Source organism: Protopterus annectens, chromosome 2.part0 (assembly GCF_019279795.1).
Source record: "Protopterus annectens isolate FY-2018-M chromosome 2.part0, PAN1.0, whole genome shotgun sequence".
Classification (NCBI taxonomy): Eukaryota; Metazoa; Chordata; order Ceratodontiformes; family Protopteridae; genus Protopterus; species Protopterus annectens.
The window spans coordinates 988,125,142-988,151,303 of record NC_056728.1 but is presented as its reverse complement, the minus strand read 5'-3'; the positions used below and the strand labels follow the sequence as shown (position 1 = coordinate 988,151,303).

The following is a 26,162-nucleotide window of genomic DNA, read 5'->3' as shown; positions in this document are numbered from 1 at the left end:
GTGGTGCTAATTATGAGTCTAAAAGAGAGAAATGCTTAGCATTTGGTCAGCAATGCCGCAAGTGTAAAATATGGAACCATTTTCAAAAGTTTTGCAAATCAAGTAAACCTCATACAGTTATAAAGAAGGGTCACTTGAAAAAGCAAGTTGATTATATAGAGAGCTGCAACTCTGCTTTCTACGTAGATGGTGTATCAGTAATTGGTGAAAAGGTTGATGCAGTGAATTTGCTGGCAAAGAACAAAGTGTTTTGCACACTCTGGATCAATGGTAAACCACCAAGCTCAAAGTAGACACAGGTTCAAAGTGTAATGTTATGTCAACAGACAGATTTGCTATGGTGAAAGCTGGTGAACAATTCAGTGTGGCTATTTGTGCGAAACCTGTTGCTTAGGGAGGTGAAGGAATTCAAAAACAAGGCTCAGTAGTGCTTTCATGTTATTTGGCTAGGAACTGTTACAGCTTATTATTCTATGTAGTTTGAAGATCTTTGCAGTCATTACTGGGTCTCAGAGACAGTTTGAGAATAAATCTGCTTTCTTGTACCAAAGAAGTTCATCATATAAGCACATATCCTAGTTCCAATTTTTCTGGAGCCATTTTCTCAGAGTATGCTGATGTTTTCGATGACAAGTTGGGCAAATTTCCAGTTGTGTACTCTATAAAGTTAGACCCAGAGTTCAGTCCAGTAGTCAGACCAGCAAGAAAAGTTCTGATAGCTATGTAGGATAAAGTCAAAGCTCAGCAGGATAAAATGGTGTAATAAGGTGTAATTTGTCCAGTTACATAACCAAATGAATGGTTGTCCATGGCAGCAGCTCACAAAAAAGGCTCAGATGAAATCAGAATATGCATTGCCCCAAGAGATCTGAACAAAGCATTAAAGGGACTGCATCATCCAATACTTACAGTTGAGGAAGTCGCAGCCCTAATACCGAATGACACTGTTTTTTCTGTCTTGGATGCAAAAAGTTCATTTTGGCAAGTGATACTTGATTGCAAATCCTCATTATTGACTACTTTCAGTACCCCGTTTGGCAGAAAGAGATTCCTAAGGATGCCATTTGGAATAAATTCTGCAAGTGAAGTCTTCCAGCATGCAATGGAGCAAATTTTTTCAGGTTATCCTCGTGCCATAATAGTAGATGATTTATTGGTTGGAGGCAATGGTGAAGTAGAGCATGACAGAAACCTTAGGAGAGTTCTAGACAAAGCATGTGAAGTGAACTTAAAGCTCAATCCTCTAAAGTGCAATTTCAGACTACCAGAAGTTACATATGTAGGTCATTTATTTACCACCACTGGCTTGAGACCAGATCCGCTCAAGCAAGCAGCCACTCTTGAGTTGTCAGCAACAGATAATGTTCAAGCTCTACACCATTTTCTTAGCATGGTCCACTATTTAGGCAAGTCTATACCAGACTTCAGTTAGTTGACAGCACCTTTAGGAGAACTGATGAGCAAGAATGTTACATGGTCTTGGCTTGAACAGCACCAGAAAGCATTTGAAGACCTTAAGCAGAAAATTGTCCCATACCTACATTAAGATACTATCATGTCAATAAACCAGCCAATCTTTCCTGTGATCCTTCAAAATTTAGTCTCTTCAAGAAGGCAGACCAGTAGCCTCTGCATCTAGAACACTTACCCAAACTGAAATGCAATATGCTCAAACTGAGAAAGAACAACTGGAATAGTATTTGCATGTTCAAAGTTTCAGAATTATATCTACGGTGCAGGTATTCAGATTGAAACTGATCACCACCCTCTAGTTACTATTCTAAAGAAGCTTATGCATTCAGCTCCAGCGAGATTACAAAGAATGATGCTCAAACTGCAAAAGTACAACTTCAAAATGGTCTATACAAAAGGCACACTTCTTTATATGGGTGATACCTTATCCAGATCGCCCAGAAATACAACAGAACAGCTTGACACAGAGAATTTTGACTTTGACATAATGGAAATGCATAATTTTTCCACCATGAGACTTGATGAGCTGAGAGATCATACAAAGACTGATCCAATTTTGCAAAAGCTCAATGACTACATTCATGTTGGATGCCTGTCAAAGCAATCTAGTGTACCACTTGAAGTGCAAACTTATTTTCCTTACAGAGATGAGACGATGATGGAAGATGGCATTGTTTTCAAAGGTCCTAAACTGTTGTTCCTGCTTCCTTACAGCATGAATATATCCAGACTTTGCACTGTGGTCACCCATGTTTCAAACCTACCAAAAGAGGGGCAAAAAACTAGTATTTTGGTCTTCTCTAGTAAAAGACATTGATAAAATACTTTCTTCTTGTTTAGTATGCAGCAGCACTAAACTACATTTGCAAAGAGAACCATTTCAGCTAAGTCAAGTTCCTGAACTGCCTTGGCCAACAGTAGTCACTGATACATTCGAGTGGAACAATCAGCATTACTTAGTATTGGTAGACTCTTATTTGAACTGGTTTGAGATTGATTTACTACCTAATCTAACACCAACTGCTGTTATCACCAAGTTGAAATGTCATTTCTCAGTCCATGGTAGTCCACACAAAGTTGTTTCTGACAATGGTACTCAATTTACTAGTCAGTTGTTTCAGAAATTTGCAAGATAATGGGACTTTGTACATGTTAGTAGTAGTCCAGAATATCCACAATCAAATGGACTAGCTGAACGTGCAGTGCAGAATACAAAGCAATTACCTGAAAGGTCAAAGCATGATAATACCAATGTCTTTTTGAATTTACTTAATCTCAGAAACATACCCAGTGATGATACACTTGCCTCGCCTGCTCAGAGACTTCTATCTAGGCAAACCAGAACAACACTGCATATTAGTTCCAGTTTATTGAGGCCTAAAGCGAAGAACAACAGAACCATTAGAGCCCAATTAATCAGGAAGCTTTCCTTCCAGACGTCCAGTTATGATAAATAAAAAATAAAGTCAATTTCTTCGTCCACTGAAAAAAAGGAGAGACAGTGAGGATATAAACGGTGAAAGGTTTCAACCATATTGGTGAAGTAACAGGTATATGTAAACAAGCCGAGATCCTACTTTGCAGAATCTGAGGGTGTGGAGTGCAGGAGAAATCGCAGACATCTTCTTCATGTACCAGAATTGATATCACAGTATTGTTCCTGTGATACAGACTCTAGATCTCAGTGCAATCTAGACAATGTTCCTGTTGCAGAACGTGTCTTAACTTCTACTTCCATTCCTGATGATGCTCCTGATGTCACTAAGGTTGAATATTCAGTAGAGACAGTCCCAGTTACTAAATCTAATTCTAAATTTTGTGTCACACAATCTGGTCATATTTCCGGACCTAGTGTGAAATACAAAGCGACCTGGACATAATTGTATATATATATGTATCTAGTTCTGTATAACTGCATGACAAAGAATTATTTGTATTGAATGCATGTCAACTCATGTTGTCAAAATTGCATGACATAATTCTCAAAAAGGGAGGATGTAGAACAGAGTATGTGTGTTGCATCTTTAAGAAACATTTCAAAGACTAAACGTGCACATAAACAGCAAGCGCATGCTAGCTTCAGTGCCAATTTGAGAGTGCATCCAGAGAGTGAGCATGTATGAATATAATAGCTAGTTTGTATGTAAGTTTATCTAAAGTAAAGTTATTAAGCCTCAATCCTGATGTGTTTGTACATAATAAAGCTGCTTGAACAGAACCCACAAAGACTCGTCTATTACATCCTGACTAGACGAGTGACAGAAATGATGACTATTTGTTTTGCCATTTTACAGTTTGTTTCCTATTAGATAGGTAGCTCTGAAATCATACAAGGGCTGAATGATCAAGTCCTAAAGAAGACAGTCTGGTTAGTAATTTTTGATAAGAAACTGAATGACAGCACTGTAACCAGCACAGGTAACCAAAAACTTAGGGTAATGCTACTCAACACCAGAAGTCTCAACCTCAAAATGCACACACTCGAGGCTCTCCTCAGCATGGAGAAAATCAATGTTTGTGCAGTGACAGAAACCTGGTTCAAGGCTCAAGAGAGCACCCCAGCACTGCCAGGTTACAATTCATATCATACCTTCCGGCCTCAGTTACCGGATCGCAGTACAAAGGGCAGAGGTGTATCCATATTCATCAAGGATAGCCATATCTCCAGGTTAGTAGCGCAGCATGATGCCCCAGAGATCATCCATGCGCAACTATCAGCAGGAAAAAACACATTTCAAGTCATAGCCGGTTATAGATTGCCCACCATGTCCCAAGATGCTCACTCTGCATTTCTTGAGACATTGGAAAATGTGAAGGTCCTACCCAACACCATAATCTTGGGTGATTTCAACTACCCTGGTATAGACTGGGCGAATTACCAATGTTCCAACTTCTATACTCAGAAATTCATAGAATTTATAAATTCAAATGCCCTTGAACAACTAGTATGTTCCCCCACTAGAGGGGGCAACATATTGGATTTAATCATCACAAATATGGGTGCCCATTGTACCACACCCGTTATCACTCCCTCCTTGGTCAGATCCGACCACAAACTGATAACCCTGGACATCCTCACCCCTCCACCTCCCCCAGTCAAAGAAACCATAGTCAAAAATCTTTCCAAAACAAAAGTCAAACTACTTGCATCCGAAGTGGAAAGCTTCACTATTCCCTTGCAGAAGTCTTCTATGGCTATGTCAGAAAATTAAATGGCAACGCTCAGGTCTGTTCTAAGCTAGTACAAAATGGAACAAAATACACTGACCCTTCTGACATTGCCAACATCTTGGCTGACAGGTTCAGTGCAAATCCCCCCACCACCACCACCTACAGGGCCTATTACCATTCTGGGGGATTGCGCAAGTCCAATTATTACTGATACGTTGGTTAACAAGGCTCTATCTAAAGCTAAAAACACTGCCTCCATGGGACCAGATGGTGTCCCAGGCTGTGTCATATACGAGCTCCAAAAGGAATTAACCCCGCATCTTAATACCCTGTTCAGTCTCAGCCTCTCCACAAGATATGCGCCCATAGAATGGCGCACGGCAACGGTGATCCCGCTACACAAGGGTGGGGCCACAACTGACCCTGGGAACTACCGACCAATAAGCCTGACCAGTCTGATCTGTAAGGCTATGGAGCGAATCATTATGGAACTCATAAATGGAGAGATTGGGAACCTCCAGTCGCTGGACCCCACACAGTTCAGCTTCGTCAAGGACAGATCATGCCTCCTGAACCTGGTGGATTTCTTTGAGACAGTTACTCAGACTATAGATAAGGGAAAGGAGGTACACATGGCTTACCTTGACCTTGCTAAAGCATTTGACACCATTTCCCATTCAGGTATTATTGATAAGCTCACCAGCATGGGCATAAACCCTTACGTCACAAGATGGATCGCAAACTGGCTCTCAGACAGATCCCATAAAGTAAGAGTAGCGGGATCTATGTCCGAATCCAGACCAGTAACGAGTGGTGTGCCTCAGGGCTCTGTCCTGGGATCCCACCTGTTTGGCATATACTTCTCAGAAGTACAGGCAAGCACGGAAGGGCTGTGGCTGACTAAGTTTGCGGACGACTGCAAACTGGGTGCTATAACAGAGTCTCCAGCCGACATGGAGATCCTCCAGAAGGGCCTAAATGAGACCGATGCATGGTGTCAAAGCCATGGTCTCAAGCTAAATGCAAAAAAATGCGTAGTAATCCTCTTTGGAAAAAAACAGAGTACCCGCAAACTACAACATAGGAGGTAATCCCCTGAAATCTGCAGAAGAAATAAGGGAGGGACCCAAGTAGATAGTCAGCTTTCCTTTGATAACCATGTTGCCAAAGTGGTTAGAAAATCCTTCTATGTGACCCATCTGATCACGACAGGGTTCGCATCAAGATCTAAGGATGTAATGGTGCCCTTCTACTCTTCCCTCATCAGACCCATTATTGAGTACAATGCACCAATTGGAATGTACCTGGCTAGACATCTCCAGCAGCTGGAGAGACCACAGAAGTACCTAACTAAGAGGATTACTGGCCTCAAACAGTTGCCCCATGCAGCACGATTGAAAAAGCTAAGACTGTTCTCTGTTGCATACCGATTTCTCAGAGGCGATCTCTGTCTAACGTACAGAGCCATGTCCAACCCAGAATTGTTGAACATGCTCCATCTTAGCAAAAACAAATCTACTCGAGCTACACGCTCTAGGGATATAAACCTCAACACAACAATGAATAGAACATGCTGGATGGATAGATTCCTTTTGCAGAGACTTCCCTTACTATGGAACAGGGTCCCGATCTACATAAGACACAGCCCCTCACTATCACTCTTCAAGAGGAACCTTGATGAGTGGATGGGTAACAGAAAGTTCACACCGGGGATCACACCAACAGCACTACTAGATAGGGGCCAAGGGTACTAGCTGCTAGTACAAGGGTCTAGGGAACTATTAAAGGGGCGGTGAATACCGCACAACGTGGCTGGGCTAATATATGCCTTCAGGCAGATAGCCCAGTACCAACCTATGAACCTATAAGAAAAGAGAAAAAAACAAGGTCCTCTCTATTTCTGTGAAAGTTGATCATGTTAGTGAAATTGAGGATGGCAGTGTTTGTGTTAAGGTGGGGATGGAAACCAGGATGGGTTTGAGAAAGATTACTGCTGCTAAGGTAGTTGAAAAGCTGAGAGTGGATAAACATTTCAAAGAACCTTAGAGGAGATATGACAGCTATAGGTCTATAGTTGAAGAATTCACTGGAAATGCCACCTCTGTGCAGGGAAATGATATATGTTTTTTCCAGAGTGAGCTGATATAGTTCTCTATCACTGACCAGTTTATCAGGACATCTGCTGCCATTTTAATATACTTACCTGGTAGATTATCAATGGCTAAGGTGGTGGTTTGCAGGGTTTGAATATATCATTTAAATGGTAGCCACTGGGACAGGTTAAAGTTGAAAGAAGCAGAATTATTTTCAGTATAGATTGGCAGGGTGAGGGGAGTAGATGGGTTATCTCTAACCAAACAATGTATTGTTTAGATAAAGTGGTTATTGAACTAAGTAACCATACTATCAATAGGGCTGTTTGTGTTTGGTGGAACTGCAGTAGTGTGAACAAGCTGGAGTACATTATTTATTGTGGGCCAGAACACTTCAGAATTGTTTTGATATCCGTGCTGAAGACTGGCATAATAGGACTGTCTGATTTAATTTGTTTATTAGCACAATTGCTGCTGTTGTTGTGTCTTTCGGCTTTTCCCGGTTATTTTCTAAGATGCCTAAAAGTATGTAAGCTGGTTTGTGTTTTTCTTCAGTGTCATTCTTTCCAGACTTTATCAGTTTGTGACAAATTGTTTAGTTAACTAATGTGTTGGGTTTGATTTAATTCATTTTGTATGTATGGGAGCAAGATTAAGAATGTTGAGTAATACTGTACTGAAGTAAGTGACTGCTTCAACTAGAGGCAAAGGTTTAAGTATGGTCCAACTAATGAGAGACAGGTGAGAGATAAAGGTGTCCTTGTTAAATGAAAAAGATTGTATACTGGCTGCATAGGACTGTTTTGTTTACAGTGTCATGGTGTTATACTATAAAACTTCAAGGATATTCACTAGTTATATCAGGGAGACAATCTGAATCTGATGTGCTCACGTGGTTTTGCTGCCAGGAGAGTAGCCAGCCTAGTGCAGAATACCTGTTAACAAGTTTATTGAGTCTAATGGGGTGGGGTGGTGATGGGGGGTGATTGGTTGAGTGAAACTGTAAATTGTAAGTAAGGATTTACAGAGTTAGTAGGGTAGTCTGAGTTAAAAACATGCCAATTACTGTTTAGATCACCCAGAATAATGGTTCCAAGGAGGAGATTGATATTTGTCCAGCAGAGAAAATCTTCTGGAGTTTGGATATTGTTACTTGGAAATATATATATATAAGGCCACTATTAATATTCTTGTATGCTTACTTATTTTTAAAAGTGATATCGGTATTTTGGAACTGCCAAATTTTGGGGAAATAAGTGGATGAACAATGAGGGTGAAAATGTTCTTACAGAGTCTGTCAACATTTCCTCCCCTTTAAATTCATGCTTATGGATATTGCAACCAGGGGGGCAGGATTTCTATGTCTTTCATATCTTGTTTGAGCCAAATATCTGTTACTGTTAGAAAGTCAGGGGAAATAAATGGCAATACAGTCATGGAGGTCATCCAATTTGTTATATACGCTTCACGCATTTATTTTACGAAAAGTAAACTACATATCCTATATTAAGAGAGGAGACTGGAGAGAAACTTTATAACTCTGTTGAGATGACTATTTTCAGTTCTTTCCAGACTCCACACTTACAATGGATGGTTTTAATTCATTACTGAAGTATAGCCATTTAAATTTATGCTTAATTATTATGATGAGTTTTTGGAGAATGGGGCTGTAATTTGAATACCTAATTTTAAACAGGATGGTGTTTGTGTAGTGATACAGGTATGCTGATACAATGTGATGATGTGTAACTTTAGTCAGGATTGTGTGTATTTGTGGGAGAAATACAACTGGGGTTGAAAGGGACGAGAAATAGGATGTAAGGTGGCACAGTAAGAAAAAGAAGAAAAATGAAGGTGATGCAAACATGTTCATTTTGGAAAGGGCAGTAGTAGGACATGAGGGATGATAAAAGATAAGTCATTATGGTTAATTTGTAGGTGGAAGTAACCTCTAGAATGCACTCTGGAAGCCGTGCATAACAAGAGAATATGAAGGGTGTAATAGAGAGGAGAAAGGTTAGTGTTCATTAGAGAAGTTGATTGGAGAGAGCAAGTGTTAGGTAAAGAGAGTGCTGTACTCGATTAAAGTTGATTAGCTAAGTATCAACTTCCAAAAACGGCAAAACTAAGTATGATTAGGAGGATGGAGATAGCCAAGATAAATGTAGAAGAGGAAGGCTTGAGTGGGAAATGGGGGTAGAGTAGGGGATGGGAGTCGGCCCAAGCTGAGAGATGGCAAAGACAGCATGGCAGACTTGAGCTGGGAGTCTTTCTGAATATCAGAAACAATCAGTTTCAACAAGCATCTGCTAGGTAAATGTTGCCAATGTAATTACAGACAAAAATAACAGAAGAGTTAGCAGCTATAAATGCCTTGTAGAGATGAATAGAAAATAGCATGTGTCAACAGTACACTTTTTCCAGAGTTCAGTATGGAAGAAAACGAGTAGGATGTGTGACTGATGGGATAAAATGTCAATATCAGCAGCTTGGGTTTCAGTATGAATCAGTCTTCAATGAAAGGAACAGTAGCAATACATGTAAATGCTTAATTTTTCAAAGGAGGACATAGGTTGTAGTGGCAACAATGTAGTCCATGAAACTAGAGCAAGGCAATACAGCAACTTGTCCCTGTGCAAGTCAGGGCATGTTTTGTGAAATTTATATGATCACCTTTGCTGCTGGGTACAGCATTCCTTTGCCTAAACATGCACATCCTGCATCAGTATAGTAGGATACAGCTGAAATTTGAATCTTTCTCCTGAACATTACTCTGCATGTATTCTTCCCTGAAATTCAATTTATTTTTACACAACTTGCTCTTTCCCTTTTCTAAAAATAAACACACAGCACAGAAATATTACTTAGACGACCTTAAATTAAAATTAATTTGTTCTTGTATGACACTGTCATTGGGCCTGCAATACACCACATATTTAACGCATCTCTTCATACTAGCTCCTCCCCGAACCATGGAAAACTGCATGCATAATTCAACTACCAAAAATTAAGCCCTAAAATGCCAGGGAGTTTCAGACCAATTTCAATCAACTCAATGTTATACAAATCATTAGAAAAAAACAGTACTAACTCAACTTTAAAACCATCTCTACACAATTATAACATTCTGTAAATAACAGCATAGGTTTGAAAAATCCATACCACTAACATTTAGCAGTCATAACATTTAGCAGTAATATGGATGACATAAGGAACATATATATATATATATATATATATATATATATATATATATATGTGTGTGTGTGTGTGTGTGTGTATATACACACACACACACACACACATGCATGTACATATATACATAAATATACACATATACATATGTACCCCCCACACACACATATATATATATATATATATATATATATATATTCGCATATACATATAGGTTTACCATACAGATACCACTCAGAAAAATACTTAAATTCTTTACCTTCACATGGGAAACACTCCTTCAGTCTCAGAAATGTTGGAATGACATCCTTCACATCTAAAAATGCTAATGCTGCCAGCTGTTTAACTGTCAACTGAAAACTCATATTCAAATTGTACAGAGAGCCAAGACCAAGAGATTGTACCTTTCATCAGATATTCCTACCAAAATGGAAGAAACATCCCTTACACGTCACATTATTAATATTTAACTTAATGCTCTTGACAGCAGCTATTTCAAAATCACAAAGTATATAAGACATCACATTCTAAACCAAGTTTGGTAAACAATTCAAATAAACACTGCCACATGTAACACCGGAGTAATTTTTTTACTCATTAAGCAATATACCAATGGCACACTTTTAGTGTCTGTTCCATATTTCACTAACAAATGAATTGTATACAACTGCCGGTATTCTGTCACTCTCACAAAATATGGACCACTCATTAACCAAATATCAGACTTACTTAGATCAAATAGATTTTGTCACATATTAAGCATCATACCAATATTTTCATGGCTAGCGTCAAACAACTTCCTCTCAATAACAATGCCTTCTTTTAATGGGAAATCGTCACTATTAATAACTATTACGGTTAATGTAGATGTTACCGGTCCACCTCTTTGCTTTACTCTCACTCGTCTCACCCCTTGCAACACAGCTCTTCTACTGGGTAAGGTAGGGGTGAAATCCAGTGAAGAAGACGCTACAGTATCATCAACAATGACACAAGGGGAGCCTCTAGGCAGAGCAGCTCTCTGCCTCAAGGTATGGCAAACTCCATACTTTTCTACTTAGTCAGGTTCCCCTGAGTGATTGTGAGCTACACACTTAACTAATTCCTTCCTTCTGTCCAAATAATATCTACGTTGTATATGCACATCTAAGGTGTGCAAAACCTTCTCGCTACCAGAATGAGGAGAAGGGAAAATGTGAGCATATGAATAGACTGATTAAGAGAGAACTCATGAACCACCTTGGGCATAAAAGAAGGATTAGTACTTAGGGACACCCTGTCCTTATGAAAAACTAAAAACGGAGGAACATCCATCAGGCTTGCAGCTCAGACAACCATCTGGCAGAAGTAAGGACCAAAAGAAGAACAGTCTTCCAAGAACAATGCTGTATGGAAGCTGATGCAGCAGGCTCAAAAGGAGAATGAGTCGATTTTTCTTAAACAAAATTAAGATTCCTGGAAGGAGGGACAGGCTTCCTGGGGGGCTGATGTGAAGGACACTTTTAAGAAGCTGTTTGGCCTCAAATCTAGAGGTCAAAGGCAGACAAGCAGAAATAGCTAACAGGTGGGCCTTAACAGAAGAATATGCCAACTGGGCACTGAACAATTCACACAAATAAGATAGAACAAAAGGGATATCCATAGTTAAGTGGATCCAGGTTATGAGAAAGACACTAAATGGAAAAACTCTTCCAGTTGGACAAAAAATATTTTCTAGTAGTAGGTTTTCTGGCCTCCTGCAGTACCCGAAGCGTGTCCTCAGAAAAAAAAAAGGTCTCTGAAGGGGATCAAAATCCCATCACCTACAATGTCAGCTGACAAATGGAGAGGTGGGGATGGATGAGAGACTCCTTGTCTTGGGTGAATAGTTCCACCCTGTGAGGTAACGTGTGATAACTGCCCTTGGCTAAATGCAGAAGAAGAGGGAAAAATGCTGTCTGAGCCAAAAGGGAGTCACAAGCAAGATTTTGGGAGCATCCTGTTTTATCTTGAACAGGACCTTCGGAACGAGAGGAAGGGGAGGGAAGGCCTAAAGAAACATCCCCTTCCAAGAAAATGAGAGGGTGTCATTCTTCAAGACCAGAGGACATGGGACTCTGGTGCAAAATAAAGGAAGATGTCTGTTCAGAGGAGAGTCAAAGACATCTATTTGAGGAGCATTCCCCTGGTGGATAATGTCCAGAAACACATCCATGTGAAGCATCCACTCATGGGATTGTGTTATGGATCTGCTCAGGGAATCTGCCACTGTGTTCTGATTTGAGGGAATAAAAACTGCCTGAAGGGTCACCTGATACTGGATAGCTAGATCTCAAACCTGAAGAGTTCATCTGCACAGGAGATAAGACCTTGTACCCCTTGCTTGTTGACATTCCACATCATTGTGGTACTGTCTGTGAGAATCATGAGGGGCCCTGGAAGGAAAAGAGAATGAAATGCCTGAACAGCCAGAAAAAGAGCTCTCATCTCTTTCACACTTATGTGGTCTTTCTTTTGTCAGAGAGACAAAAGGCCATGCTATTTCAGAGGACTGAAGGACGCTTCCCATCCCACATCTAAGGCATCTGTGAAGAGTTCCTGAGAGGGGACTGGAGGTTGAAAAGGGAGCTCTGGGTTGAGGAACAACTGATGAATCCACCACTGAAGTTCCAGTTTGAGGCATGGAAGAGGGACTAGAAAATCTAAATGATGAGAATGTTGAAATGACTTTAGAAACCACTACAGCTTTTTCATGTACAGCTTGGTTAGAGGAAGCTAGGAATGGTGGAAGCCACGTAACCCAGAGAACTCAGAAACTGCCTGGCTGTAACTGAAGCCAAAGGAAGATGGGATTGAAAGAAAGCAATCAGAGTTAACGCCTTGGGAGGAGGCAGGGATGCCAGCATTGGAACAGTCTGGAGCCTGCACCCTAGAAAACATGACCTTGTGTGGATGCTGAAGAAAAATCTCTGGAGAAGAGGCCTGAATGAGCAGGTCTTACAGGTAAGGAAAGACCTGCATCCCTCTCAACCTGCAGAAAGCAATCACAAAATCAAGGCATTTGGTGAAGACCCCTGGGGTAGTAGAGAGACCAAAGGGCAAAGCAGAGAACTGAAAATGCCAGGAAGCAACAGAGAAACATAAAAACTTCCTGAAAAGGGGATGAATGGGAATGTGTAGATTAAGTATCCTTGAGATCCAGGGAAACTAGAAAACCCTGAGGAAGTAGAAGAAGAAACAAGGTTTGAAGGGATAGTATCTGAAAAGAAGGGACCTTCAAATAAGTGTTTAGCTGAGAAAGATCCAGAATGAGTCTTCAGGTGGCTTCTTTCCTGGGGACCAAGAACGTTCTAGAGTAACCCCCCTCTGAGGAGGTGGAACTTTTTGAATTGTTCGTTAAGTCAACAGGTCCAAAAGCACTTGTGGAAAAAAGGACAGTTGTTCCTGGGGAGGCTGAGGAATGCCCAAAAAGGGGGGAAGAGATTTCTAAACCATGTAATCACCATGGAGAATTATGGAAAGAACCCAGGACCTTTGGGTGACCTTCAATCAAATAGGAAAAGGGCAGGGAAAGACGCAAAGAAAGAGGAATGTGACTGAGAAGAACAGGGCAAGGACAGTCAGATAGAACCTGGTTTGTCAGGAAAATGAGGCTTCTGAGTAGGCATATGGGCAGCCTTAACAGGGGGAGCCCTTCTACCACTCTTTTTACCTTTGGGGAGAGGACGAGACTGTCTACGAACAAAGGCAGGCTTGTTAGGGTAATTCCGCTGAAATTTGGGATCAGGTGAAACAAAAATATGCTTCAAATCCTGTAAGGCCTTACCCTTTTCTTGCAGGGACTTAAACAACTCTGTAGCAGCAGCACCAAACAAATGCTTAGTCTCCACAGGAGCATCCATCAGTTTAGCCTTGATATCATCAGGCAAAGGCTGAAGGCTGAGCCAGGACCTCCTCAAAACAGATCCAAAAGCAGAAGACTTAGATAAAGCATCATGTGCATCACAGCTGCATTTAATGGAGCAACCAAAGAAGACGTCTCTAGCAAGGAAAGAGCAGAGGCCTTCCCCTCAGAATCAGGAAGATCTGAAATGGCCCGACAGGGCTGAGAGAGAAGAGCTAAAACATATCTGGTGATATGTGTTTGACAGTTCACAGCTTTAAACGCTAGGGTAGCAGAAGTACACACTGCTGTCCTTGTCAGAAGGAACAAACTTTGTAGCAGGCAACAATTTGAAGGGCTTATCAGAGGCAACTGGAAGCACAGAAGGGTCCGCCAATGGTCACTTATAAAGAAACTTGCAGTCATCAGGCACTTATAAAAAAAACTTGCAGTCAAAGGTTCATAGGTAGGCTATTGGCCCTAGGGCCTACATAAGCCTAGTCAAACGGTACCCTGGCTTTTGCCACACAAGAAAATTATTTTCCTGTGCCCCTGTCAGGCAGAGCCACAGAAGTGATCCCAGGGGTGAATTTCCTATCTCGAATCCAATCAAGATTTTTCTTGAAGAGTGCTAATGAGGAGCTTTGTTTGATATAGATAGGTAGTTTGCTCCAGAGTATGGCAAGACGCTGGGACAGGAATCTAACCCTCCAGCATGTTCTGTTTATTGTGGTGACAAGGTTTAAGTCCCTAGAGTGTATAGCTCAGAGGGATTGGGATTTCTTTAAGTGGAGCATATCCAACAGCTCTGGGTTTGACATACATTTGTATGTTAGGCAGAGATCGCCTCTGAGTAGGCGATATGCGACAGAGTAAAGCTGGAGTTTTTTGAGACGGTCTGCACAGGGCATCTGTTTGAGGCCGGTAATCCTCTTTGTAAGGTATTTCTGCGGCCTTTCCAGTTGTTGCAGATGTCTTGTGAGGTACATACCAAAAGGGGCACTGTACTCTATAATGGGTCTAATGAGTGATGAGTAGAGGGGAACAATGACTTCTTTTTTCCTGGATGAGAAACCTTTTGTGATGAGGTGTGCCACGTAGAAGGATTTCCTGACTACTGTGATGATGTGATTATCAAAGGAGAGGCTACTGTCTACCTGTGTCCCAAGGTCTCTTATTACACTTTCAGTGTTAAGTAGACTATCGCCTATGTGGTAGTTCATGGGTACAGAGTTTTTACCAAAAGGGATGACAATGCACTTTTTGGCATTGAGCTTGAGGCCATGGCTTTGACACCAGTTATCTGTCTCAGTGAGGGCCTTTTGTAGGATGTCCACATCGTTAGGAGTTTTGATTATGGCTCCTAGTTTGCAGTCATCTGTGAACTTTGTTAGCCAAATACCTTCTGTGTTAGCCTGTACTTCAGAGAAGTAGATACCAAACAGGAGAGGACCCAGGACTGAACCCTGTGGTACTCCACTTGTCACTGGTCTGAAGTTGGATTTAGAGTCTGCTACTTTCACAGTGTGGGTTCTGTCAGTGAGCCAGTTGGCAACCCATCGTGTGACACAGGGATTTATACCTAGTTTAGTGAGTTTATCTATAATTCCAGAGTGGGGGATGGTGTTGAAAGCCTTGGCGAGATCTAGATAGGCTGTGTGTACCACCTTACCCTCATCTACGGCTTTGGTGACTGCCTCAAAGAAGTCTATCAGGTTTAGGAGACATGATCTGCCTTTTACAAGCCCAAACTGGGTAAGGTCCAGAGTTTGGAGATTACCTATGTCATTGTTTACAACTTCCATGATGATACGTTTCATAGCCTTGCAGACCAGGCTCATCAGGCTGATGGGGCGGTAGTTCCCAGAGTCCATGTTGGCTCTTATAAAACCTTTCAGTTTTTCTGGGCATCAAGAGCATGACAACGACAATTATAATTGGACAAATCTAATTTCAAAATTATACAAAATATTGATAACATATAAAACTAACCCTAATGCAAGATACTGGAATTTCTTAGCAAAAGGATGTCGTACTAATCTATCAATTGAGAGTAAAACAAATCGTTTATGTTCTGTTAACTTAACATTTAATTTACAAGTATGGAAAATATTTACATGGAAATATATTCACAGGGCATTCATTACACCTGATAAACTAGCCAAATTCAATTTGCTTGATAAATCCATTTGTTGGAGATGTTCTTTAAACTGTAAAGCTGACTGGTCTCATATACTTTTTGATTGTGTTAATATAAAAAAATTCTGGGAAGAAATTACTATTTTTCTCCAAGCTATATTCACAGATACCTTTATTTTAACCAAATCTTTAGTCCTCTTAAATGTTAATGATACTACTGGAATGAATGAAAAAGATCTATACCTACTTTGGTCCATACTAGTTGTGGCAAGGAAATGTATAACTAGAAAGTGGAAGACTTCACAAAAACCTACTCTGGAAGAATTCTTGAGATTGATGGAAGAAACAGCGACATTAGAAATCAAGATGAAGGAATCAAGAATTTCACCTAAAACATGGAAAAACAATCCTTGGGAAAAAATTTTAACTAATAAGAGTCATTAAAAATGCCTAAATAATTAATGTGTAACTTTATACTTTATTAACCAAATATTACACATTTTTGTTACTAATTTCATACATTTATTATTTTTTTCCCCTACTTTGTTCCGGTCAATTGTACATAGTGTATATAAAGGTTTATAACACTTGTTTATTGATGATTGTATTGTTAAACATTATACTTGGAAAATAAAAAATTATTTGAAAAAAAAAAAAAAAGAGCATGACAACCAGTGGAAAATGCAGCCAGCAAGGCGACAAGAACAGGAGGAACAACAGAGGGCCTAGGAGACTCCATCTGCAGAAGCTCATAGTACCTCTTCTGAACATCAGACACCCGAGTATGGTCTTATTTGAAAAACTCTGTCATTCTGGAAAGAGACCACTAAAATAAATCTCCTCAAAAGAAGAGTCAGGACTGATGGACTCTTCTTCCTCAGAACCATAATCTAGTGGACATGGAATCTGAGTAGAATAATTGAGGGACTCTTTATCAGAATCTGCATAATCATCATCATCATCATCATCAATGGAATCCTGCTCCCTAGGCCTGAGAGGTAGAACACCAAGGAGAGGCAGGAACAGAAACCCCCTGTGAAGGCTTTAGAGACATAAGGGCATTAAACAGGCCTTGAGTGATGTTTTGCCATTCACTCTGAGGATCTTGAGGAGCAGGAGAGATGTGCTCAGTTTTCTTCATTTTGTTGAGAGAAATGTCAGCTTTAAGCATTTTAGGAGGCTGTGACCCTTGACAACATTCTATTACTGTAGTCAGAATCTCTTCCCTCACTAATATCTGAGGAATACCTGTAAGCCCTTTGGTAATTATCAGCTGTGGTTCCCCCTGTACATCCAAGACAGACATCTGCAAGGCCTCCATGGACGTGCGTGCAGTTGGATCCATACCAGTCTCCGAAGAGGTCACGAGAAAGGAATCTGACAAGAAAACCAGACAATTCACTAACCTCAAGAGAGACATCTGCTGGAGGTGATACAGCCAAAGAATCCGACTGAGCTTTCTTGGTATTCTTCTTCGCAGACGGCTGACCCTCGGGCTGAGAAGATCCCTCCATAATGTCTTTATCCATCAGTTTACATCAATGCTTTTCTAAGTAAATAGCTAGGGAAGAAAGCTGACTACACAACATCTTACGGATGAAAACTGGGCAAATCGCACAAGATGTATGGTCGTGGTAAGCACCTAAGCAAAACAAACACTGCTCGCAACGATCTTTATAATATGTCTCCCTTACTGGCACTTCCCCTTTCTGGATAACATGAAACCAACAACCAGAACAAGGCAAAACAATGACAAGAATCAAAAGAAAAACAAAAAAAAAAATGACTTTTATCATTGTAAACACGTCTATTTCTACGGCGTTGTGATTGATGTACCATGTTGTTGACTCTATTGGTCTTCCCCTTATTTGATAACCATGGTGCTGCTATGGTTTCCCTTAACAGAATAGAGTCCTTCATTGTATCATCAACCATTTCTCGATTATAACCTCTAGTCACAAGTCTATCAGTAAAGGTACTCAACACATGTTCAAAAGCCTCATCAGCAGTGCAAAGTCTGGACAGGCATAAAGTTTGTCCTTTCACTATGTTATGGAAGACATGGCCTGGATGCATGCTATCTTTAGATAAAAGGCCATTCCTCCAACAATCTTTTTTGAATACCTTAGAATGTATAATACCCTCATATGTTTGTTCCAATTTAACATGTAGAAAATCTATCTCTATAATGAAACGAGATGGATTATTGAACTGGGAGCCAACAGATACCCTGGTCTAAATGGCGTAGTGCCTTTAAAGCCTATACTTAGTAGGCGTAGACCTTATGTGAAATAATTGTGTTGAGTGTTTAACTGTTTTCATTTGGTGATCGGTTAGTATGTATTTTAAATAATGTGACTGTTAGATGTTTTTATGTCCGAGGCAGGGTTTTTACCAAAAGCGCTAACTTCACCTTTGTTTTAAATAAAGAACTTCGATTTCAGCCTGGTGGTCTGTGGATTTATCTTCTTCATATATGACCATTTGTAGTTCGAAGTTTTGAAATTTCGAGCTTGTGAAGTAGATCCATATATTTATTCTACTATTGCTACTACTACTTCCTTCTCTCAAACCACAGTAGAACTGTGCTCTTTTCATAACTGTTGATGTGAATCCCTAGTCTTTTCTTTTACTTATTTAACATTTGTTTACTGGGAAAGTCCGACTTGGAATGAACCAGTTTTCAGTGGAGGCCCGGGGAAAAAACGCTCCAGATGCATGTCTTTGTAATGTGGGAGGAAACTGGAGCACCAGGAGGAAACTCACACGAATGCGGGGAGGCCATGCAGACTCCACACAGAAAGAACCCCAGCCGAGAATCAATCCGGACAACTTCTTGCTATGAGCTGACAACATTAACCGTTATGCCACTGCGCTGCCTTTTCTGTGACCTTATCTCACATATTAACAATGCAACCCTCCACTTATGCACTCAGTCATCTAGATTTTTACACATTTTAGTATGAATCTCTGTCAACACTTAGAACTTGATCTCTTTCTCTTCTTGCACTCTTCAAAAACTGCATACCTAAACTTCATCCTCTACTGCAATCCTCCTCCTTATTAATTTTTCCTTCTCTGACAGCTGCTACTTATCATATTCATCCAGAAGCCTATTCTATGTTAAATCTGCAATCATTATGTTTCAAATATTCTTTGAATTCACACAGTATCCGCTATATTTTTTGTATGTTTTACTCACTAAATATGTTTTGGAGCTTGTTATTGCAGGGCTTCCCAAAGTGTGCGCCGCGGCACCCTGGGGAGTCGTAAACATTTTTTTTTAAATTTTCGCGCTGTTTGAGCTGACGTCATCACGTGCGTGATGACGTCAGTTCTGTCAGGGCTACCAGCCTGTGAGAATTGAGCAAGGAGCTCATGCATGAAATTCCTTTCTTGAAACTCATGATCGTGCCCCCTAGCACCTTACCTTTGGGTCAGCTGCTCCCTTCACCATACCCATGTTTTGCTTCTGGTTATTACAGTTCATCGTGTATGTCATAAGATTTAAATTTTAAGTTGCAAAATTTACTAAAAGTTTTCTTGTTTAGGTCTAAACTTATTAGCATAGTGCACGAGTGGTCTTTCATATTTCTGAAATACTTTCTGAATCCCACCATACAGTTTAAGTGTGAGATCCCTCAAAGTACAAGGACATTTTTGCATTCATAAGCTACCTTGATGACAATATACACAGTATTGTAAGTGTACTACAGATCCGACAATCAAGTTTAATTCTTATCTACAAAACAATAAGAGTAGCAAAACAGTCAGTGACCCATTCCTGTGAGTGTGAAGTAAAAAGAGCAGGTAAAAAATAGCAAAAATTGGCTTTTATTTTTCAGCAGGTGATGTTAGATAACTGAACGACTGTCAACTAGATACTTTAAGCCAACAACATAAAAACTGAAAACACATCACACAAAGCTAGTAAAAACTAAAAGCAATGCATTACCATGTTTTCTGCATATGTCATTTTAAGGGTTACACAAGGTATAGGCCCAATGTTCAAATCTGTTTGCTGGTTTCAACTAGTTAAGCTTTCACTTACTTTTGCAGCTGATCCACTGTCTGCAATACTCTTAACAGCTACACCTTTTTGTGTATCCTCTTCACTGATTGCAATTCCTAGTCCTCCTTGATCCTATACAAATAAAAAATAAGTGCAGTAAACCATAAAAAAATGTAAGCTGAACTACTTCCAAATGCCTTTAGACAAATCAGGCAAAAAAAATAATTTATCCTCAATTATTTAGTAAACCCGTTTTTATGACATTTGAACAGATCAACTTAAAATGAAAATCCTGAAGTAGTGAAGTATTTACAGAAAATACTGAATCATGTTAATGAAAACGTGTGAGCCTGTGTGTTATGCTTATCTTATCTTTAAACAGTTACTTTTTTTTAATTTTTTTACTTTCTGCTGTAATGGTGGAGCACTGTTCGTTTGTTTTCCTGGTTCTACCTGTAAAACTGAGATCTGTACTGAGGTGACTGAATGTTAGGCTACTGGGTCTCAGCTGCAACTGTGTAACCTGTAACGTGCTGTGCTACAGTGCTGCTGCTGTGTTGAATTATCCTTGTTTTATCTAAACTTTTTAAAATGTTACTTTCTTTTCTTTCTATGTTTTTTTTTATTTACTGTTCATCTGGTGCAATGTTGACTAAGCTTCCCTGTTTTCCTCTACAAACGAAACACCCCTACTAAGCTGTCGCACCTCAAATGTGATGTGAAAGAAAGATTCATATTTAAATCAAAATGCACTTAAGGTTATCAAGTGGGACAAGTAGGCTTACAGCACAGTGCTAGAACCCCTGTTCTGAGGGTACATCCTCACTTTTCATCTGTAGCAAGTACTTACATTATCCTCTGTCGTAAACTTAGTGCTCATTGAATAACTGTGCACTGGCAGTTTGATTGCATTCTTTGTGTAACAGCAGTACTGTCTGTCTGACTTTAACTGCATGACATCAAGCATAACTGATTATGTAATGCTCCTATATTTTATGTTTGTGTCAGTGGTCATTTTGTCTGCTATTAATTTTACTTCTATTACTGTTGTTTTAAAACTTTTTTCGTCTTGCTGCAGGAACTACTTTTTTTTTCAAACCTGTACTTTTTCCCAAGTCCCCCACTTTGTTAGGTACAGCTCTACAATCTGTTTTCTGCTACCTGACATATTAATATTGACTTCTGATAGTTTTTGAAGAGGCTTTTTGCAGGTGTGTTCCCCACAGTGTACTTTTGTTACAGCAATTAAAATTTCCCATTTTATACTGTTTTTCTCGGATTTGCAGTACAGCTTCCTTCCGTTCTAAATATCATATCATATGGACAGATTTGCACAGATAATGCAGAATTGAATGAATGGTCTTCATATTCAGCACCCAGAAGACCGCAACATTTGGCATTTTAAGAGGAACACAGTTTTCAATAAGGCCAACAATGAAATTTCAACCAATGGCAAGATACAGGAAATTTTCTATAACTTTCAGATCAAAGGAGAACCAAAGAAAAAGATGGCAAGTGACACATAAGGGATTCAATGCTCTGAATTAGCACTCCAGGATGGTTTCTCTATGGCTTTTGATTTCACTCAAAAGGCAAATTTGAGCAATGATTTACTTTCATTGCATACACTAGAACTGGTTGGCTGTGGTAACAAACAGTCAGGTAAGACATTAGAAAATATTGGTATTTATTTATCTGAAGCAAATGACCCAAGAGTCATTAACAACTGTGATAACATTCACAATGGCATCTGTGATATTACAGGAGAAAAGTCTATTGTAATTTTATTCAGACAGTTGTATCTGAAGACAATGGCACAGTCAGTGATTCTGGTTCTTGGACTAGAGACATTGCAAGCATGAATGTACTATTTTCGGACGGTTGTAAATACAAGGACAATTCCTCATTCAATGTCTGTCCACAAGAACAGTTTAAATAGTAAGTTAGGCAATTATGAATTTACTGAAATAGAACTGAATATTTTAAGGCAAGGTTTGTCTTTACTCCCATTAAAAATGCTGTCCTGGCGCCCGCTATTATAGGTTTTAAACTACATGTAAGAAGATTAAACTTACATTATTAAATGAATTACATAACAGAGCCTGACATAATTTAAAGGATATAAAGAGAAATTAATTTATCCATACTTTGAATCCTAGCCTTGCTGTCTTTAAATGAATTTGTGATGAGGAAAGGAAAAACATTGTGACAAATGGGAAACCAAAACGTCCCTTTTATAATTGAACACAGCTTGAACAGAAAGCTTTAAAACACATAAGTAAGAGCACAATTTTAAGATTTTTGCAAACTGATAAGGGTGCTGGCATTGTGGTTAAGCACAAGAAACAGTATAGATGTAAAAATCACTGCTTTGTTAAATGCCAGCAGAAATTATAAAATAGTAAAGAGAGAGATATTGATATTGCTTTTCAGTAAGTAGAATTGGCATTACTTGATCTATTACTCAACAGTGTTTTGAGTCCTTACTTGTGTAAGTATTTCAAAGATGAATTTCTGAAAATGTTAATTTTTCAGAATTTTGAATATTCACAAGAATAATTCTGCCTCTTCAACCTATAAATCAAGTTCTGAAAGTAAAATAGAATTTATACAAATGTATTAGATGAAACATTTAAAGAACTGGTGTTCAGAACAGATTCATGTTTTAGAGATCGACAGCATCTTTAGATTGTGTTAGGGAAGTTAAATGGAATAAGTATTCTTTATGTACAACAGATGTAGAAGTATCCCAGAAGAGCAGGGATTAGAAATGATGAGACAATACTTAAGCCTGAATTTGACCTTTGATGGTAAGAAAGTGGAATTATTATTAACTTTTAAGAAAAATATTTCAGAAAAAAAATTTTCAGCTTCAACAACGAGTTGAATAACACTGGAGAGCCGTGCTCATGTCAAACTATGAATGACTTGCTTTTCTCTTATTAACAGTAATTCTAGACTTAATGAAAATGGCTGCATTTCTGAAATTGTCACATCTTGGAAAACTACTGTTACATATAATTATGACTGTACTGATGAAATAAATAAATAATGTTATGCAAAGTGTGAACAGAACGCGTTTAGGAATGATCACTCAACCCCTAATAAACATGATACTGCTGACGAAAACTCTAAATTATGATACAAATATTCAGCAATCTCAGGATTCAAAACATGTAGAACAAAACAGAAAAAAAGAAAGGGGGGAGTTCATAAATAAATAAGAAGAAAATAAATTAACCTCTTTAACTCAAAGAGAAAATATACTAAAAAGGACATTGATTTGTTGTGTAATGCTTAGGTTACAGGGAATGGTAGCTTTGTTCAATAACAAAGCATGCAGTCTACAGAAAATGACATTTTTCTCCAACAGAGAAGGTAGATATAAAATGGAAGGGGTAGACTAAAGGGAAGAAATTTAATCTGAATTTGGAAGGATTAAAGAAAATCACTGTCAGAAAAAAAAAAAGAAAAGACTGAAGATGACAACATGCCTCAGCATGTGGAAGTACAAAGACCGTCACATGAGAACTGTATGCTTGCAAATTAAATAAGCAGTGATGACATTGAGATTAATAAAAAACAGTGGTGAGGAAGATCCATACTTTTGAAACAATTGAAAGAGTAGAGGATTAAATTAAAAGGTGGAAGTTTCCTCGGGTCTGGTCAGAAACTATATACTATTAATTGGAGACTCAAGTACCAGAAATTCACATCTAGAGAGAGAGAGAATAATAAACATCAAACAGTGTTATGCTTGCCAGGAGGAAAAACACAATATTTGAGTAGGGCCTCAGAATGCCTTAATGGAAGGAAAAGTGCAGCTGTTTTTATTCAGGTTGGTTCAAATGATCTCATCTTCAAGGATTCACTGACTGTTAGCAGAGAACTTACAACCCTGTTAGAGAAAATAGCTTGTACAGGTAAAAGGACATATTTTTCACAAACAAGTGTAGAAAGGAGTGTCAAGTCAGAGTGAATCAGCAAAAACTTTTATGTCACATTCTACAAAGTGGGCATGTATTTAGACAGGATGAAGTCCACTTGTCAAGACAAGGGAAGATCATTTTTGCAACAGTTATACTGCAATATTTGAGTAACACAAAATAGAATTTCTGTCAGGTCAGAAATGTAACAGTTCATAGATAGCAAACTTTGATGTATATGTGCTGGCTCTTAATGCTGTAGCAGCATTAATAAAGTTTTTTTTTACTGGAAAACTTGCTATGTTGACATACAATTGATAATGTTACTGTTTGTGAAACATGATTAAAGAGCAATGACTGGAAACCAATTCTGACAGCATATAAATGTTTACCTGCAACAGACATTCTAAAGAAAAACTTGGATGGTAGTATTATTATGGAGATTAAAGATTGTTATGACACCGGTGAGTATTACCTGCTTGATAACACCAATACTGCAGATAGTGTACAAATTACAATTGTTGGAGTGCATAGTCCAACAGAGTCAAGTCCTGATGACCCAAAGGAATTCATATATTTCTTGCATGAAGCACAGGAAGAAAAATTACAGTAGCCTAAAACTTAAATTTACCAAAATACACTTGTTAAACCCATCTTTAATGGAAAGAAGATGACAAACCCACAGTCACACAGGCACATATGTTTACCTTTCTGTTTTGGAAAATAATGGAGAAGGTTATTTCAGATGAATTATTGTCATAATTAGAAAGAATGAGATTTGAAACCATATATCAGCATAGATATCTTGAAGCTAGATCTATAGCTACCTGTAACATGATGGTCTGTAATAATATAACAACAGCTATAAAAGAAAAACTATGCTGTGATGTAAATTATACACACAACATGAACCTTTGATAGGGTCATACTCAAAATACTGATCAACAAATTAGAACAATTAGGTATAATGATAACATGGCTAGCTACATGGCTTATAAATGAGTCATGGCAAGCATCATACAGAAATTGGACAAGTGTAATTCTAGATCACAGCAAGGGTATTCCACTGGTCCTTGTCTTACGCTCATACTTGTTTAGCTTGTAACTTTCAGATCTAACTTTTTCATCCAAGATGTTCTATACTCTGTATTCAAATCACTTTAAAATGGGTAAACTGATTACATCAGTTACAGACAGGATGGGGCAATCCTGACTAAACCACCCATATCAGCACAGAAGAATATTTATTTATTTACTGACATTTGTTAACTGGGTTGGTCCAACTGGGCTTGGGGCCCATTTTCATTGGAGACCCAAGGTGAAAAGCTCCGTTCACAACAATTTACAGTAAAAAATATTTTAGTCAAAAGAATTACATAAGAGTTGACATACAGCAAGTTAAAGAAATAAAACAGAATACATGCACAAAGCAATATACACATACATTTTTTTTACAAAGAAAGTATATATTTGCATAGATTACATATGTCAGCATTGTTGATTGAATTTAGAAGGTACCCACCTAGTAGGGTACTAGGTGAAAGAGGAGAGATTATATCAGTATGTAAATGGGGAAGTTAGGTTGGGTCATGACAGGGGCAAATTTTGGTGTTAAGCAGATGAAGTTTGAGTTCATTTTTAAAGTGTGATGGGTGGCTGATGGAACGTATATGTAAGGGAAGTTTGTTTCAAGCATGGGCAACAGAGTATTTATATGGACGTTTGCTTACTGTTTTCTTGGGATGGTAGATTTCCAGAAGATGCTGATTAGAGGTATAGAGGGTCCAAGGAGGAGTATATGTAGAGATCATGGATTTGAGAGCTGGACAAGATGAAGTTTTGTAAAGAATGAAGTGTAACATTTGAAATTGTGACAGGAGGAGTTGATGGGGGAGTTCTAGCCACTGGAGAGAGTTTAAGACCAGGCAGTGTTGTCCACTGCAAGGAGAGCTAGTAATAAATCTAGCAAATGTATGATAAGTTTGTTGAAGTTTGTTCAAAGTAAATATACTGATAAATACATTAAAAGTAAGCATATGAGATCAGGGAGAAGTAGACTGAAGGGTGAATATTTAATACAGCACATAGTGACTGAAACTGCAGATTCATTTAAGGACCTGGGTATATGGTATATCCAGCTCAGAGTTTTACTGAATACAACAATCAATTGGTTAATGATAGTTATACAACTATAGTCAAGAAAAAAGATTTATAACATTTAAAAAATCACAAATTATGAAATTATAAGTTACATTAGACCAAAAATTGAGTACATAATAATAATAATAATA

At 38.8% G+C, this 26,162-nt stretch overlaps 1 protein-coding gene across 8 annotated transcripts in view; it reads right to left on the bottom strand.

Annotated features, from left to right (window-relative positions):
• The window catches only part of MPDZ (multiple PDZ domain crumbs cell polarity complex component), a 3,829,210-nt gene that overhangs the window by 622,211 nt on the left and 3,180,837 nt on the right, over positions 1 to 26,162 (bottom strand). For all 8 annotated transcript variants that reach the window (XM_044061234.1, XM_044061239.1, XM_044061240.1 and 5 more), the window contains one exon: positions 19,985 to 20,077. In XM_044061234.1, coding sequence (XP_043917169.1) covers positions 19,985 to 20,077 — 93 coding nt within the window. The remainder of the gene's footprint in view (positions 1 to 19,984; positions 20,078 to 26,162) is intronic.